The sequence below is a fragment of the Capra hircus genome, chromosome 4, assembly GCF_001704415.2.
Source record: "Capra hircus breed San Clemente chromosome 4, ASM170441v1, whole genome shotgun sequence".
NCBI classification, from domain to species: Eukaryota; Metazoa; Chordata; class Mammalia; order Artiodactyla; family Bovidae; genus Capra; species Capra hircus.
Genome location: NC_030811.1, coordinates 87,797,132 through 87,815,115, shown reverse-complemented (window position 1 = coordinate 87,815,115; position 17,984 = coordinate 87,797,132). Strand labels below are relative to the sequence as shown.

The 17,984-nt window shown below is 36.5% G+C and overlaps 1 protein-coding gene and 1 pseudogene across 4 annotated transcripts in view; one reads left to right on the top strand and one right to left on the bottom strand.

Moving 5' to 3' along the window:
• LOC102171502 (RUN domain-containing protein 3B) overlaps nucleotides 1-3,979 on the top strand; it is a 176,280-nt gene extending 172,301 nt beyond the window's left edge. Inside the window, exon 10 of one of the 4 annotated variants that reach the window (XM_018047304.1) lies at nucleotides 1,528-3,979. In XM_018047304.1, coding sequence (XP_017902793.1) covers nucleotides 1,528-1,673 — 146 coding nt within the window. In that variant the 3' untranslated portion in view covers nucleotides 1,674-3,979. The remainder of the gene's footprint in view (nucleotides 1-1,527) is intronic. The other 3 variants (XM_018047301.1, XM_018047302.1, XM_018047303.1) reach the window with 3 other exon arrangements.
• Nucleotides 5,507-17,984, bottom strand: part of LOC102185452 — an 85,783-nt pseudogene continuing 73,305 nt past the window's right edge.

Sequence of the window (17,984 nt, the reverse complement as noted above, 5' to 3'; positions counted from 1 at the left end):
GATGAATTAGGAATTTGGGAGAAACCATTCAAGCATTTGAGTTCTTGGAGCATTTAGCAAGAACTCTAAATGGCCTGAAATAGGTCTCTAAGCTTAGACCTTAAAAGGAACATCTGTATCTTTTGATGATAACAAATGTTATCATCAAAATAAAGTGAAGTCGCTCAGTCGTGTCCGACTCTTTGTGACCCCATGGAGTGTAGCCTACCACGCTCCTCCGTCCATGGGTTTCCAGGCAAGAGTACTGGAGTGGGGTGCCATTTCCTTCTCCAGAGGATATTCCCAACTCAGGGATTGAACCTAGGTCTCCTGCATTGTAGGCAGATGCTTTACCATCTGAGCCACCAGGGAATTCCTTCATCAAAATATGATAACATTTAAAACCCGAATGTAACAATTATTCTTGCATATGTTTTCCTAACAGTGTTGTACCTTCCTATATTTTATTAGCGAAACCATGTAGTGAACATAGTCATCTTTTGGTGTCTGTTCTCATTTTACAAAGGAAGGAGCAGGCTCAGAGAAGATGCCTTTCCCCGGGTCACACGGCTGTAAAGAACACAGGCATTCTTTCATGTCCCAGCACGGTTCTTACTGAATCATTCATTATATAATTATGTAATGTTGGTCTCCTGTGTGCTAGCACTGGGAATATGACGACGACTACAACAAAGTCCATGTCCTTTCTCAGGCTGTGATTTTTTAATAAAGGAGAGTGCCCCACAATGATCATATAGCATGACAGTAAAGGCACTGCAGAGGGGCTGTTTGAAACAGTGTATGATATTCAGAAACCTCTGACATCTGGGTCAGTTTACATTTCTGTAACCACGTGAGTAAAGCCTAAGCTTTCCATCTTCTCTGGAAAACTGATTTTCACCTTACTAGCCTTTCACAGCCTTAGGGCGGCCTCTTAGAGCAAGCATGTGCACAGTGGGGGTTGAAACTTGTTCTGCTTGGGAAAGAACGTGTTTTCCCCAGGCATGGACACAGACCTCTGCCACTCCTCCTTCAGGGACCGACTGACTTGTAGCAGGTAACCGTATTCCTGGTGCAGAGTAGATGCTGAATGTTCATTCAGTCAGTGGACAGAGGTTCCCTAGGTCAAGCCTCCAGCTGAACTGCAGCAGTTGGGCTGCTTCTGCATCGCTTCACCTTTACCCACATGCGGATTTCCTGGTGTTTCTGTCGCCTGGGCACTTGTGTTGTTGCTGTAGTTTCCTGTTATTCTTTACTAATTGGATATGACCATATTCTCCCCCAAAAAGGTAAATTCCATATTTGTTCCAGAATATCTCAAGCTTCCATATCTAGAACCTTAAAAGAAGCACAAATAATCCCACTGTCATGTTTCTATAAGGGGTAGCATTGAAACGACTGGAAGATCAAAAGTCAATATACAGATGTTTGATTTTACAGTATGTTTGCACTGTTTTATACAGTATGTAAAGTTTAATGGTTTTAGGATCTTACTAGTATCAAGCTGCAAGAGCAATTAAATATTTGTTATCTTATCCTAATTTTCAGGTAAAGAAGATACTCCCTCGTTACTTGGCCTCTGTGGGTCTCTAACATCAGTGGCAAGTTACAAATCTCTAACAAGCCTAAAATCGAATGACTACCTTGCAAGTCCTACAACAGAGATGACAAGTCCAGGTCTGACTCCATCCTGAAAAATTGTATGTAAAAGCCAGAAGTTTTTATGTTGCAAATATTCCACATACGTAAGTTTGACTGCTGGGAAAATCTTTGGAATTTTATATTGTTCTGGGACATGTCTGGAATTCTGTTGCTTATATTAGAGAATTCAGTCCACTCCATGTAAACTTCTGGGTGAAAAAAAAATGCTGCCATTTTTCATTTAAAAATGATTATATTTGTCACTGAAGTTTAAAAATAGGCTTAAAAAACTTTCAGATATCCTCTGATAATCCATTGCAAATTGTACATATTTATTATTCAGCTGATTTTCATATATTTAAATGTATCATAGTTGCCAGAGACTGAGTTCAAGGTTTTATTCTAGATATTTAAGTATTTTCTTTTGCTCTCTTATTCAATGATTACATTTTCTAAAAATGACTTATTTCATACTTCATGAACTCCTTCCCAGGTTCTGATGTTTAAATGCCTTGTCTTTGAAGTGAGGAGAAAGGTTCTCAGCTGCAGTTTCATAGCAATTTATTTAGTTTGTCTGTAACAGTTACCATTTAGCATCAACCTAACATTCCATTCAGCATTTTATAAATTTTGTAGGATGTGCATTTAGGCAGTTACTAAATTTGTTGGGGCACAAGGAAAGTATTTTACAGTATTTTAGGCCATTTAGGTAAAATGAATAACACTTTGTTTTCCAAAATTTCCTTTAAAGTTTACCAATTTTAAAATTGATCACATTTATGTCCCATAAATTGGAAAAACTGAAAAATGTAGAACAGATGTTGAAAACAGTTTTATCAGGAAAGATATCAAGTTCATTTAAGGATTTGAGAAGCTTTAAGATAAAGATCAGCAGGCTAATCACCACTCTTAACAGCATGCCTGACATCCAGTGCTATTTTCTCTCGTGTGCAAGAATGAATTGTGTCTCACGTGCTTTAACAGCTTCTGTCATTAATCATGCCATAATCTCATTTAAAAACTGACCTTAAAAATTACTAGTTAAAAATTTGTTTTCTTAAAAAGCTCTGAGATGTCTTTTAAATTTTTTCAAATTTTGAAGCAATTGTACATTTGGTCCCCCCAAATTCCACCATATTGAAAGAGGAAATGCATGAAGTATATTTTCTAGAGTAATATGAGGAAAACATGGTCAATTGTGCCAAAGATCTTTTATACATTGTTTACATGAAGAGGCTACTACAGTACTTATCTGGGGCTTTGTATGCTATTTTTTATTTGTTAATAAAACATTACATTCAAACTTAGCAACTTTGACTATTGAAAGAACATTCCTCCTAAAATATGGAGAGAAAAGCAGCACTTAGCACAGTCATTCTTTGTATTCGAAATGTGGGAGTGTGGTGGTTCTCTGCAATACTTGACTCTCATTATTCGGAATTTAAGATAATAAACAGTAACAAGGCTAGTGATATGTTAAGACAGTTCAAACAATGTCATTTCAGGGATAAAGAAGACCTGGAAGCCCTTAAATTATTTAGATGTATCAGAACATACTCAGAGCTTTCTTCCTTTAGCTTAAGTCTTTGGTACTTGTAGTAATGCAAATATTCTTGAGAAATGGTACCATCAATCTAGTCTTAATTCTGTATACCTTATTGTGAATGATGCATCTACAGCAATTTGTAACTCAGCATGGGGAATGGAAGGAAGGTTAAAACAAGGTTACTGGAAACCTTGGGAGGAGCGAATGAGACACAATTAAGGGCAGGAGGAACTTCGAAAATTTTAGGCTAGCCTTAAGCAGTGTTGCTGCTGCTTTCCTAACAGTCAGACTCTAAATGCTTTCATTCATGGTCCACTCTCAAATGGCATTATCCTTCAATAATTAAAGAAAATCATTGTTACATTTTCCATACATTTTTATAATATAGAAAGGAAATACAGGATTCCATAATTGATCAAAATTTTCAGATTTGTTCTAACGTGTACCGAATCTTGTGCATCTTCACACGCTGCTGAACGCATACTGAAACACGGCATCTGAGGACAGCGCCTCTTCCTCCTTTCTTGGAGCTCTTGGTGTAAAACTGAGCTGCTAATGTGACTTCAGGTTTCTACAGTTCTTCCACGCTAGTTATAGAGGTAGTCTGTTAATGTTTGCATGAGGTATGTCTCTATCTTCAGTAGTGTTCATTGTTCACACACTCTGCCCTAAATAGAATGCTGAACTATATGCTACTATTTCCATGCGTATTTTGTTGCCTTGATGTACGATACTTGTTGCATGTATATTAAACATTTTGTACCATGCAGTAGTAGTCTTATTTTTTCTTTGACAAAATGTTATTGATTCAAGGTATACACTGAATTTTTGTTTCAACAAATGTGGTAAGTGTATATTAACACCTCAAATACTAATATGAAACTGATTTTGGAGAAATCTTCATTTTGTTTCAAATTACTTTTTATTTTCTAAAAAATTACATAATATGCTTTAAAATTGACAACATTCACTCAAGTGGTACAGGACAGTAGTGGTTTTGGCTGAGTTGTGATTTATGTAACAACCCTGTTTGTTTTCTGACGTGTAAAATGGACCCACCACCATCCTCTCAGCACCTATGTGATGGCATCAGGATAAAGTCAACATTAAATAAAATTATAAGTTCTGAAACGGTAAGTACCAAATGCAAACTACCATTAACTGTGACTGACAGGAACCTTAAACATCCAAGTAGACTAAGTTGGTTTCAAGTCCTCTTTATTAGATGTACATACAAGTTTTAAGTGGTTAAAAATGTTTCTCAAATTTACAACTTATGTAAATTGTTTGTTAAATTTCCCATTGTTGGTTAGTTTCTGGTTTTGATAAACTCATCCACTGGATTACTCTGGAAATGTCACATGACTGCTTTGAACATCAGGGCTCTTAATCTATTTTACCTAGTCCACTTTGCTCTTTAGTAAGCAAAGCAACTTCTATTTTGCTTTAGCTTTTTTCCCCACAGATAGGAGGGGGAAGATAAAATTATACCAATGCCATGGTGGTACCTTTTAAAAACATACTTTAGTATAAACCAAAACTTGTTTTTAAATAGGTCACCTGCTCATAAGTCCCATTTTTCATCCTGAGTCATTTTTCTAAAACCAGCTTCACTTTACAACACTTGGTCTTAATATGTGACACATTCTGGTGTTTTCTGTTTTATTCTAGGCTAACCTATGCTATCCTATTTTCTTTCAGTTAAAAAAAAATAGTTCTTGAGAGAAAAACAAAACACAACTCTGTAACTTTTCAGAGCTGGGCTCAAAATACTTCCTTGGTTTTCTCTTGCCTTCTTGTTCCTTCTTGGCAGACCAGGCCCCCTGGACTCCTTTTCCCATCTGATCTACCACGGGGCATGTACACTCTGCTCAAGCCACTGGTGCTAAGTACCACTGCCTGATTGAAGACTGCCAGCCTCCAGGTATGTTGCCTTGGACTGCCTGTCCTAAGAACCATTTTCTGACCAGCCTCTGCATCCCAGGCCAGGGGAGAAATCTTCAGCTTTTCCATTACTTTTGTTTATTCCTAACAATCACAGCTGAAACCTTAAGACCAATGAGAGTAGCTGCAGTATCTTACCTCCAGTGCTTTTTATACTGCCTACCACGTAAAAGAGCTCATCTCAGTAAGTATGGAGTGATGGATTAAAACATAACAGCAGTCATTTACTTTTTTTTTTTTTTACTTTATTTTACTTTACAATACTGTATTGGTTTTGCCATACATTGACATGAATCCACCATGGGTGTACATGCGTTCCCAAACATGAACCCCCCACCCACCTCCCTCCCCATAACATCTCTCTGGGTCATCACCGTGCACCAGCCCCAAGCATGCTGTATCCTGCGTCGGGCATAGACTGGCGATTCGATTCTTACATGATAGTATACATGTTAAAAAGTAATACACCAAACTTTCCCGTATCCCTGGAATTTGTGCCCCAGGGGAAAAAAAGAGGCTAGAATTAAAAGAGTCAAATGTGGCTAAATAAACATACTGAATAGTTTTCCTAGAAATAACTTTATTTTTAAAAAGTAATATGGAATTATATGAAAGGCAGCAAACATGTAATACTTGAATAAGACATTTTTCTTAAAAACTTACACACATAAGAAATTAAATGTGTGTGTTAGAAATTTTAACATTAACATATGCATTTAGAAACATTACCAAGAATACAATTTTTAGCTAAACCTTTTTTGGTTCCTACTAGTAATGCTTTTTACCACTTAAGTATAGACAAAGCCTAAATTCAGACTTCTTTTCTTTCAGATACCTTGCATGTAATGTATGTTACAAAAACTACAGGGAGTTAGGTTTATTTAAGTTCTTTTAGTTATAAAATAATAATTTTCCACAATGCAGTCAGTAGTGGGGAAGGAGAGGATGAAAGTTTCCCTTCTGTTTGTTTATAAGTGACATTAACTTGAAATACATAACTGTTTTTTGAGACTATTGTTCAAAACCTAAATTTTTCTGCCCTTTTCTACTAGTTACCCAAAAGAAGCACAGCAGAGCAAAGGTAAATTTAAATTTAATACTGTTAAATTCAGTGTTCAAGATAAACTTCCATTGTGTTTTATATATATGTTGATAGTATAGCATTAACATAATTTTATATGAAAGTATTTAGCTAGAAGCACAGTGGTAGCTTTAAGAAAGCATAAAATATTTCAATGAAAATATAAATATTTATATTTTTATAGATATATATGTTGCAAACTTAAGGTAAATCAACACAGGATAAAATAAACACAAAAAACTTAAATACAAACCCTATATAGTTTATTTCTGGTGAAACATATAGTTTTCTACTATATTGGAAAATACATTAATTCATACCAACACTAGAGATATGTCACTTAAATATATATTACTCTATTTTAGGGAAAAAGTTTCACATTTTCATAAAATACAGATAGACTGCAATAAAGTGCTTTTTCTTAGAGTATACAGATACTGAGGAAAACAAAAATATCTAAAAATATTGTCTTGAAATCATATTCTTTTTCATTCTTACATTCATAAACTAAACTTCTTAGGCATTAGCCTCCAGTGACCAAAAGCTAGTTCTTGGTCTAGCACACTCGTGTGAGATGTGTAAAGTCAAGGGACATCTTGAACATACTCTGTCTCAGTGGTGTTAGAACAAGTGAAGAGACGTGACCTAGAGATCTTCACAGATGGTAATGCCTGATGACAAGACAGCTGAAACCAGAGGCCTTTCTTGTGCTGAAACGGCTTTCTCGCTGGCCTGAATACAACGTGCTTTTCCACTGCACACCCAAGTTTGACTGAAGTGAACATTTAAGAGGGTCAGTGAATGCTCTCTGTCACAGAAATAGTAGATAATATGGGGGTCTTTAGACATCAAAAATAGCATCAATATCACACAAGTTATATTTTTGGTTCATGAACGTAAGATAGCCATACCTCGGATCAGAGAAATCTTAACATACGTGAGGCCTTAAAACAGTAACAGGGTGGGAAAGAAAAAAAAAAAAAACCACCAAATATATGTGAATTAAAGAAAATAACTGATAGGCAATATTTGGTAAATGATGTGAATAATAATATTTAAAGATTGCTTTCCATTATGTACTTTGTTGAAACACTTAAGTATCTACGTCCATGATTTAAATGTGTATAAAAAGACTTGGGAATTCTTTTAGACTCTGTACATCATTCAGCACACAATTGCAAAAATGTTCGACATCTCTGACACTCCCAACAGGATGAAGTTACACAGAAATCTGTACCAAACTCTGAGATTATTGCTTTCAGTGTAGAATAATTTCTCTGTTCTTTACAAGAATGCTCAATGGTTATGATTTCTGAATACCTTTTTCGAATTCTCAAAAAGTAGGATAAAAATTTGAAGTTAGAATGATAGAAAACCACTGTAAGATAATAGCAAAAATGGTGAAAAAAGCTCTTGCCTAACAGTCTCCTCTTATTATTTGGTATGGTGGTTATTTCAGGTTGAAATAGCATCTCTAGTATTGCTGTCTTTGAGCATTTTGTTTCTGGAAGAAAGACTTCCCAAATTCATATGTACTGATCATAACAGCACAAGCAGGAGCAATTTTAATTAAATGAGGAAAACAGTCCTAAAAAAGGAAACAGAAAAATTTTACCTTACATATTAAAATGTTAATTTATTTGATTTCATTCTGACAGTTATCAAATTAAGTGAGGTGAGGTGAGGTGAAGTCGCTCAGTCGTATCCGACTCTTTGCGACCCCGTGGCCTGTAACCTACTAGGCTTCTCTGTCCATGGAATTCTCCAGGCAAGAATACTGGAGTGGATAAAACACTGTCCCATAACTGGTGTCAAAGAACAAGCCGAACTGTTCACTCCTCGCTTTAATTCCAAATTACTTCAAAAGCAACTGGTATTTAAAAATTTTAAACTTACAGCAAAGATATTTAGGAGGAAATAGTAAATGAGGAATATTTTCAAAAATTTTCTGCTGAAAGGCAATTAATTTAAAAGGAAAAGTAAACATTTTAGTCAACAGTTTGGTAAAGGAAATATTTTTACCTGTAAATAATCCAGAAAATCCGTTCTGAGCAACAATGTTCTTCATTATAGTCCAGGTTGACATTTGCAAAGGCATAGAAACTAAATGTTAAAGAAACAATGCTATTATAAATTACCACTTAATTTCTAATATAGATAAATACACATCAAAGAGTGTTTATGGGCTTTGGGATATATCATTTCATTATAATAAGAACAGATCTGTTTACATAAAGAACTATTTTAAATCTTATTTTTAATAGTTGGATTCATTAAAAAGAAATTTTAAAGGCACTTTTTTTTTTTTTTTAAGGATTCAGTATTTCATTATTTTCACATTATTTTTCCAAATCTATACACGTAATAATCATTAGAAGAAAATAACTGTCTATCATGCTTGGTAGTTGTGTGTTATTCCTAGAAAAGCCTGTCCAGAATATATCATCTGAATTTCTTGATGGTGTTGAGTAGAAACTATTTTTCTTTTTTAATTTTAAAATCTTTAATTCTTACATGCGTTCCCAAACATGAACCCCCCTCCCACCTCCCTCCCCACAACATCTCTCTGGGTCATCCCCATGCACCTGCCCCAAGCAAGCTGCACCCTACGTCAGACATGGACTGGCGATTCAATTCTTACATGACAGTATACAAGTTAGAATTCCCATTCTCCCAAATCATGCCACCCTCTCCCTCTCCCTCTGAGTCCAAAAGTCCGTTATACACATCTGTGTCTTTTTTCCTGTCTTGCATACAGGGTCGTCATTGCCATCTTCCTAAATTCCATATATATGTGTTAGTATACTGTATTGGTGTTTTTCTTTCTGGCTTACTTCACTCTGTATAATTGGCTCCAGTTTCATCCATCTCATCAGAACTGATTCAAATGAATTCTTTTTAACGGCTGAGTAATACTCCATTGTGTATATGTACCACAGCTTTCTTATCCATTCATCTGCTGATGGACATCTAGGTTGTTTCCATGTCCTGGCTATTATAAACAGTGCTGCAGTGAACATTGGGGTACATGTGTCTCTTTCAATTCTGGTTTCCTCCGTGTGTATGCCCAGAAGTGGGATTGCTGGGTCATAAGGTAGTTTTATTTGCAATTTTTTAAGGAATCTCCACACTGTTCTCCATAGTGGCTGTACTAGTTTGCATTCCCACCAACAGTGTAGGAGGGTTCCCTTTTCTCCACACCCTCTCCAGCATTTATTGCTTGCAGATTTTTGGATCGCAGCCATTCTGACTGGTGTGAAGTGGTACCTCATTGTGGTTTTGATTTGCATTTCTCTAATAATGAGTGATGTTGAGCATCTTTTCATGTGTTTGTTAGCCATCCGTATGTCTTCTTTGGAGAAATGTCTATTTAGTTCTTTGGCCCATTTTTTGATTGGGTCGTTTATTTTTCTGGAATTGAGCTGCAGAAGTTGCTTGTATATTTTTGAGATTAGTTGTTTGTCAGTTGTTTCATTTGCTATTATTTTCTCCCATTCAGAAGGCTGTCTTTTCACCTTGCTTATATTTTCCTTTGTTGTACAGAAGCTTTTAATTTTAATTAGATCCCATTTGTTTATTTTTGCTTTTATTTCCAGAATTCTGGGAGGTGGATCATAGAGGATCCTGCTGTGATTTATGTCTGAGAGTGTTTTGCCTATGTTCTCCTCTAGGAGTTTTATAGTTTCTGATCTTACATTTAGATCTTTAATCCATTTTGAGTTTATTTTTGTGTGCGGTGTTAGAAAGTGATCTAGTTTCATTCTTTTACAAGTGGTTGACCAGTTTTCCCAGCACCACTTGTTAAAGAGATTGTCTTTACTCCATTGTATATTCTTGCCTCCTTTGTCAAAGATAAGGTGTCCATATGTGTGTGGATTTATCTCTGGGCTTTCTATTTTGTTCCATTGATCTATATGTCTGTCTTTGTGTTAAAGGCACTTTTAAGGTACGTAGAACCAGATGTAATCAAGGAGGAATATACAGAAAGCCTCTCCTGAGCTGATGTTTAAGCTTGGTGGTGTGTATCCTTTATACTTTTTTCCATATCTTAAAAATCTTTCATAATGAAAAATTTTAAAGATATACAGGAATTTTCATGGGGTTCTCCAAGTGAAGCCATGATAACCATTTTTCATTGTACTTTTAGTGCATACATTAAAAAAACTTTTTTCCCCAAAGAGAAGCTTTAAGGAAAATAGCTCATTCTCCCTAGGGAGGTTCTACCTTAAAAGAATCTTTCTGAATAGATGTGCTAGTCTTGAAATAAATCAGTCCTGTCTCCTCTGAAGGGAAGAGTTTTCCTGTAGCTAACAGTAACATCTCGCTTATTTGCAACTGCTCAAGTGTCTGGAACACAGTAAAGAAACAGATTTATACATCTTTTGAAAACAGCAAAAATAGATGTTACTCAGATTCAAACATAAACTTCATGAATGTGCTGTACATACACAAAGTTCGCTCACCTTCGTTGTACACAATGGTTCTAAGCAGCTGGCTTAGCCCCCAGACTATAGACACTAAAGGTGAAAAAAAATCTGCTAAAAGGTGGGCATCCTACCACTACCATCCTACCACGTGAGCACTGTGACAGCTGAAGATTTCAGTCTTGCCCAGCCCAGTGCATGATAGGCCAACACTCCTAAGTGTCTCACTAGCTTCTGAGAGCTGCGTTATGAAACTACAGTAATCAGTGTGTACAGTGATGATAACTCTTGAGTCATTAGGATTAAAGTAGATTTTAGTACGTACGCCTAGGGAAAAAGGGAAAATTAGGGAAAGGGGTCATTCAGTAACAGCTCTGTAGAACCTGCAACTTAATGAAGAGGGGCTCATTATCTCAAAATTTCTTCCATATAATATCAGATTCTCTATGAAGATAAATGAGGCCTTGTTATTTAAGAAGCTAAACTATCTATATAAATAGCGTAAGTAAAACTACAGTGATTAGAGCAACCAAACGGAAAGGATACATTTTAAAACCAAGAACAGTATTTATGACTGAAACTTAACCCTCTAAAAACATTCAGTGACAAAATATTTACACTGCAGGTTGACAACTTATACTCCTTGCTTAAATGTTTTCAATTTTGGAAACAACTAGTAAAGAAAGGAGGTGAACCCTAAAACCTGTGGGACACTATAAAAGCAGTGCTTAGAGGAAAGTTCATACCAATATAGGCATACCTCAAGAAACAAGAAAAAACTCAAATAAATAACCTAACTCTACACCTAAAGCAACTAGAAAAGGAAGAAATGGAGAACCCCAGAGTTAGTAGAAGGAAAGAAATCTTAACAATTAGGGCAGAAATACATGCAAAAGAAACAAAAGAGACCATAGCAAAAATCAACAAAGCCAAAAGCTGGTTCTTTGAAAGGATAAATAAAATTGACAAACCATTAGCCAGACTCATCAGGAAACAAAGGGGGAAAAATCAATAAAATTAGAAATGAAAATAGATCACAATAGACAACACAGAAATACAAAGGATCATAAGAGACTATTATCAGCAATTATGTGCCAATAAAATGGACAACATAGAAGAAATGGACAAATTCTTAGAAAAGTACAACTTTCCAAAACTGAACCAGGAAGAAATAGAACATCTTAACAGACCCATCACAAGCATGGAAATTGAAACTGTAATCAGAAATCTTCCAGCAAACAAAAGCCCGGGTCCAGATGGCTTCACAGCTGAATTCTACCAAAAATTTAGAGAAGAGCTAACACCTATCCTACTCAAACTCTTCCAGAAAATTGCAGAGGAAGGGAAACTTCCAAACTCATTCTGTGAGGCCACCATCACCCTAATACCAAACCCTGAAAAAGATGCCACAAAAAAAAGAAAACTACAGGCCGATATCACTGATGAACATAGATGCAAAAATCCTTAACAAAATTCTAGCAATTAGAATCCAACAACACATTAAAAAGATCATACACCATGACCAAGCGGGCTTTATCCCAGGGATGCAAGGATTCTTCAATATCCACAAATCAATGTAATTCACCACATTAACAAATTGAAAAATAAAAGCCATATGATTATCTCAATAGATGCAGAGAAGGCCTTTGACTAAATTCAACATCCATTTGATAAAAACTCTCCAGAAAGCAGGAATAGAAGGAACCCACCTCAACATAATAAAAGCTATATATGACAAACCCACAGCAAACATTATCCTCAATGGTGAAAAATTGAAGGCATTTCCCCTAAAGTCAGGAACAAGACAAGGGTGCCCACTTTCATCACTACTATTCAACATAGTTCTGGAAGTTTTGGCCACAGCAATCAGAGCAGAAAAAGAAATAAAAGGAATCCAAATTGGAAAAGAAGAAGTAAAACTCACTGTTTGCAGATGACATGATCCTCTACATAGAAAACCCTAAAGACTCCACCAGAAAAGTACTAGAGCTAATCAATGAATATATTAAAGTTGCAGGATATAAAATAAACACACAGAAATCCCTTGCATTCCTATACACTAATAATGAGAAAGTAGAAAAAGAAATTAAGGAAACAATTCCATTCACCATTGCAACGAAGAGAAGAAGATACTTAGGAATATACCTATGCCTGGAGAATCCCATGGAGGGAGGAGCCTGGTAGGCTATAGTCCATGGGGTTGGAAAGAGTTGGACATGACTGAGCGACTTCACTTTCACACCTACCTAAACAAACTAAAGACCTATATATAGAAAATTATAAAATACTGATGAAAGAAATTAAAGAGGACACTAACAGATGGAGAAATATACCATGTTCATAGATCGGAAGAATCAATATAGTGAAAATGAGTATGCTACCCAAAGCAATCTACAGATTCAATGCCATCCCTATCAAGCTACCAGCGGTATTTTTCACAGAGCTAGGAACAAATAATTTCACAATTTGTATGGAAATAGAAAAAGCCTCAAATAGCCAAAGCACTCTTGAGAAGGAAGAATGGAACTGAAAGAATCAACCTGCCTGACGTCAGGCTCTACTACAAAGCCACATTCATCAAGACAGTATGGTACTGGCTCAAAGAGAGAAATATAGATCAATGGAACAAAATAGAAGGCCCAGAGATAAATCCACACTATGGACACCTTATCTTCGACAGAGGAGGCAAGAATATACAATGGATTAAAGACAATCTCTTTAACAAGTGATGCTAGGAAAACTGGTCAACCACTTGTAAAAGAATGAAACTAGAACACTTTCTAACACCATTCACAAAAATAAACTCAAAATGGATTAACGATCTAAACGTAAGACCAGAAACTATAAAACTCCTAGAGGAGAACATAGGCAAAACACTCTCTGACATACATCACAGCAGGATCCTCTATGACCCACCTCCCAAAATACTGGAAATAAAAGCAAAAATAAACAAATGGGATCTAATTAAAATTAAAAGCTTCTGCACAACAAAGGAACCTATAAGCAAGGTGAAAAGACAGCTTTCGGAATGGGAGAAAATAATAGCAAATGAAGCAACTGACAACTAATCTCAAAAATATACAAGCAACTTATGCAGCTGAATGCCAGAAAAATAAATGGCCCAATCAAAAAATGGGCCAAAGAACTAAATAGACATTGCTCCAAAGAAGACATATGGATGGCTAACAAACACATGAAAAGATGCTCAACATCACTCATTATCAGAGAAATGCAAATCAAGACCACAATTAGGTACCGTCTCATGCCAGTCAGAATGGCTGCTATCAAAAAGTCTACAAGCAATAAGTGTTGGAGAGGGTGTGGAGAAAAGGGAACCCTCTTACACTGTTGGTGGGAATGCAAACTAGTACAGCCACTATGGAGAACAGTGTGGAGATTCCTTAAAAATTGCAAATAGAACTGCCTATGACCCAGCAATCCCACTCCTGGGCATACACAGTGAGGAAACCAGAATTGAAAGAGAGACGTGTACCCCAATGTTCATCGCAGCACTGTTTATAATAGTCAGGACATGGAAGTAACCTAGATGTCCATCAGCAGAGGAATGGATAAGAAAGCTGTGGTACATATACACAATGGAGTATTACTCAGCCATTAAAAAATACATTTGAATCAGTTCTAATGAGGTGGATGAAACTGAAGCCTATTATACAGAGTGAAGTAAGCCAGAAAGAAAAACACCAATACAGTATACTAACACATATATATGAAATTTAGAAAGATGGTAACAATAACCCTGTATGCAAGACAGCAAAAGAGACACAGATGTATAGAACGGACTTTTAGACTCTGTCGGAGAGGGCGAGGGTGGGATGATTTGGGAGAATGGCATTGAAACATGTATACTGTCAGGTAAGAAACGACTCGCCAGTCTATGTTTGATACAGGATACAGGATGCTTGGGGCTGGTGCACGGGGATGATTCAGAGAGATGATATGGGGTGGGAGGTGGAAGGGGGGTTCAGCATTGGCAACTCATGTACACCCGTGGCTGATTCATGTCAATGTATGGCAAAACCAATACAGTATTGTAAAGTAAAAGTAAATTAAAAAAAAGATTAAAAAAAAAGGAATTTAATAGTCAGTAGAAAAATAATCTCTGCTGGTAATTTAAATTTTACTAATTATATATGGTTTTGAATTTCTTAAAGTCTCAAATATTAAAAAGAAAAAAAGGTGGCTAAGTAGCTGGGTATTTCTAATCTTATGGAGCTCAAGTTCCAACTGCTAAGTTGCTTCAGTCGTGTCCGACTCTGTGCGACCCCATAGAGGGCAGCCCACCAGGCTCCGCCGTCCCTGGGATTCTCCAGGCAAGAACACTGGAGCGGGTTGCTATTTCCTTCTCCAATGGATAAAAGTGAAAAGTGAAAGTGAAGTCACTCCGTGGACTGCATGGACTTCATGGACTGCGACCCCATGGACTGCAGCCTACCAGGCTCCTCCATCCATGGGATTTTCCAGGCAAGAGTACTGGAGTAGGGTGCCATTGCCTTCTCAAGTTCCAAACTAGTCTCTATTTTAATAGTAGGGTGAGATGAATGTAAAAGAAGACGAACAAGAAGACTTCTCAACTGGAGGGAAGCCATGGCAGAGCCCTGCCTAAAGATCCAACGTCCAAGAGCTCTTTCTACAGGGGAAAAGCAACTTCATACACTGTAAGGAAACACTGTGTGATTATTAATATTTCAAGCACAGACAACAATAAACACTCCTCTACTGATCATCCAATTGATCAAATCCTAACAATTTTATGTTTCAGAAAGAAAGCCCTATTTCCAGTGGGCTTGCTGCACTTTCTATAATAAAAACAGAATGAATCTAGTAGAAGCAACTAATAGTACTTAAAAAAAAAATATGGACCATTGTTAAATTCTTTAGTGATGTTGTTCAGCATTGCTTCTGTTTTACATTTTGTTTTTTTTTGGCCAGGAGGCATGTGGGATCTTAGCTCCCCAACCAGGGATCGAACCTGCACCTTCTGCATTAAAGGGGAAGTCCCTAGGACAATTTTGTTCTAGAAGAGATTACAGGTTATAAAGAAGTAGATGGGATAATAGGCAAGGGGGAAAAACACATCAAAAGGGAAGCTAAAAAATAGAAAAGAAAAAGAATATGTATATGCATACTAATATAGTCTTTAAATTTTCTTAAACTTTTTGCTTAGGTTTAGAGGTTTTTCTGGGTACTCCATTCTAGCAGTACATTAGTTTGAGTTAAATAGAGAGGAAGGCAACCAAGGGGCAGGGAGAATCTTGTCTTCCCTATCTTAGCTATTCCTAACTATCTAGAAAGAAAATATTTTTCATGGCATCTTAGACACATTTTAAATTAATTAAACTTACTTTTCGGGCTTTCATATATCCAAAGTTGTATCTGCTCTTATGTTTTTACCACATCAAATGGCAAAGTTACAACAGCTGCAAACTAACAAAAAATAAAATTGATTAAATTTTTCCCAAAGTATTTTATACTCTAATTAGTGAATACTTAATAAAGATAGTAATAAAATCAGAACTAAACTGAAAAAGTGAAACCAGAGATATTTAAGGAGAAGCTCCTATTGAAGAGAACAGATAAAGTCTTATGCATTTCTCCTAAAGTTCAGGAGTAAGAGAACAGTCCTCCTATATTCTTGAGGTCACACCACAATAGTTGGCAGTCAGAATTCCAACCAGACCTCTGACTGCAAAACCAGTATTCACAATTTCTGATGCTCCTGTGTGTTCCATTATTCCTTTACTACAGATGAAGGTATAGTATTATATTTTAAAGCAGAAATCAAAATACCTAGTAATTAGCATTTAAAATTTTCCAAATGTTTTTAAAATTGTTAAAAAATTAAAGAAAATGGACTTTTGAACTTTTAGTGCCATATACATTTTCTTTATGGGTTTCAACATATTTATCAAATGTAGTTCACAAATAATTTTTAAAAACATTTCATGCAAATCAAAACCACAATGAGGTGCCATCTCACGCTGGTCAGACTGGCTGCTATCAAAAAGTCTACAAACAATAAATGCTGGAGAGGGTGCAGAGAAAAGGGAACCCTCTTACACTGTTGGTGGGAATGCAAACTAGTACAGCCACTATGGAGAACAGTGTGGAGATTCCTTAAGAAACTGGAAATAGAACTGCCTTATCACCCAGCAATCCCACTTCTGGGCATACACACCGGGGAAACCAGAATTGAAAGAGACACGTGTACCCCAATGTTCATTGCAGTGCTGTTTACAATAGCCAGGACATGGAAGCAACCTAGATGTCCATCGGCAGAGGAATGGATAAGAAAGTTGTGGTACATATACACAATGGTATATGACTCAGCTATTGAAAAGAATGCATTTGAATCAGTTCTCATGAGGTGGATGAAACTGGAGCCTATTATACAGAGCAAAGTAAGTCAGAAAAACACCAATACAGTATATTAATGCATATATATGGAATTTAGAAAGATGGTAGTGATAACCCTATATGTGAGACAGCAAAAGAGACACAGATGTAAAGAACAGACTTTTGGACTCTGTGGGAGAAGGCGAGAGTGGGATGATCTGAAAGAATAGCATTGAAACATGTATATTACCATATGTGAAATAGATCACCAGTCCAGGTTTGATGCATGAGACAGGGTTCTCAGGGCCAGTGCACTGGGATGACCCTGAGGGATGGTATTGGGAGGGGGGTTCAGGATGGGGAACACATATACACCTGTGGCTGATTCATGTCAATGTATGGCAAAACCCACTACAATAAAGTAATTAGCCTCCAATTAAAATAACTAAAAATGTCAGATTAATCAGTTTAACAGTTATTTCCATAATGCCTTAATTAAGCAAGAAAGGTTTTCTGAAAGAACAAATTCCCCTAAGAATGTCTTATATTTGATATAACAGTCATGCAAAGTAAAACCTAGTCTCTATTTTCTGTTTCCCAACTTACATTTGGCCAATATGCTCATAAAATGACCTTTAAAGTCATTTATTTTTATTTCACCCATCAATGTAAGGAGATTTAAGTTCTTGAAACCAGTTTCAAAGATCTCAGGTAAGATAAAATCAATGATCGTTTCTCCACAATCTAATACATATAGTTGTTCTTTAGTATCTGAGGTGCACTGGCTGCAGATACTGAAACCTGCCGAGTATCTGTCCCTTATATAAAATGTCATAGCACAGCTGGTCCTCTGTGTCTGTGGTTCCACATCTGTGGATTCAACAGCCAAGAATCGAATTGGTTCCATCTGCAGGTGCAGAACCCCTGGATAGGGGGTGCTGATGGGAGTATCAAAGGCAGCAACAATGCGGGATGAGCCTGACACTCTGCAGAATAACAGGTTTAGGCTGTTAAG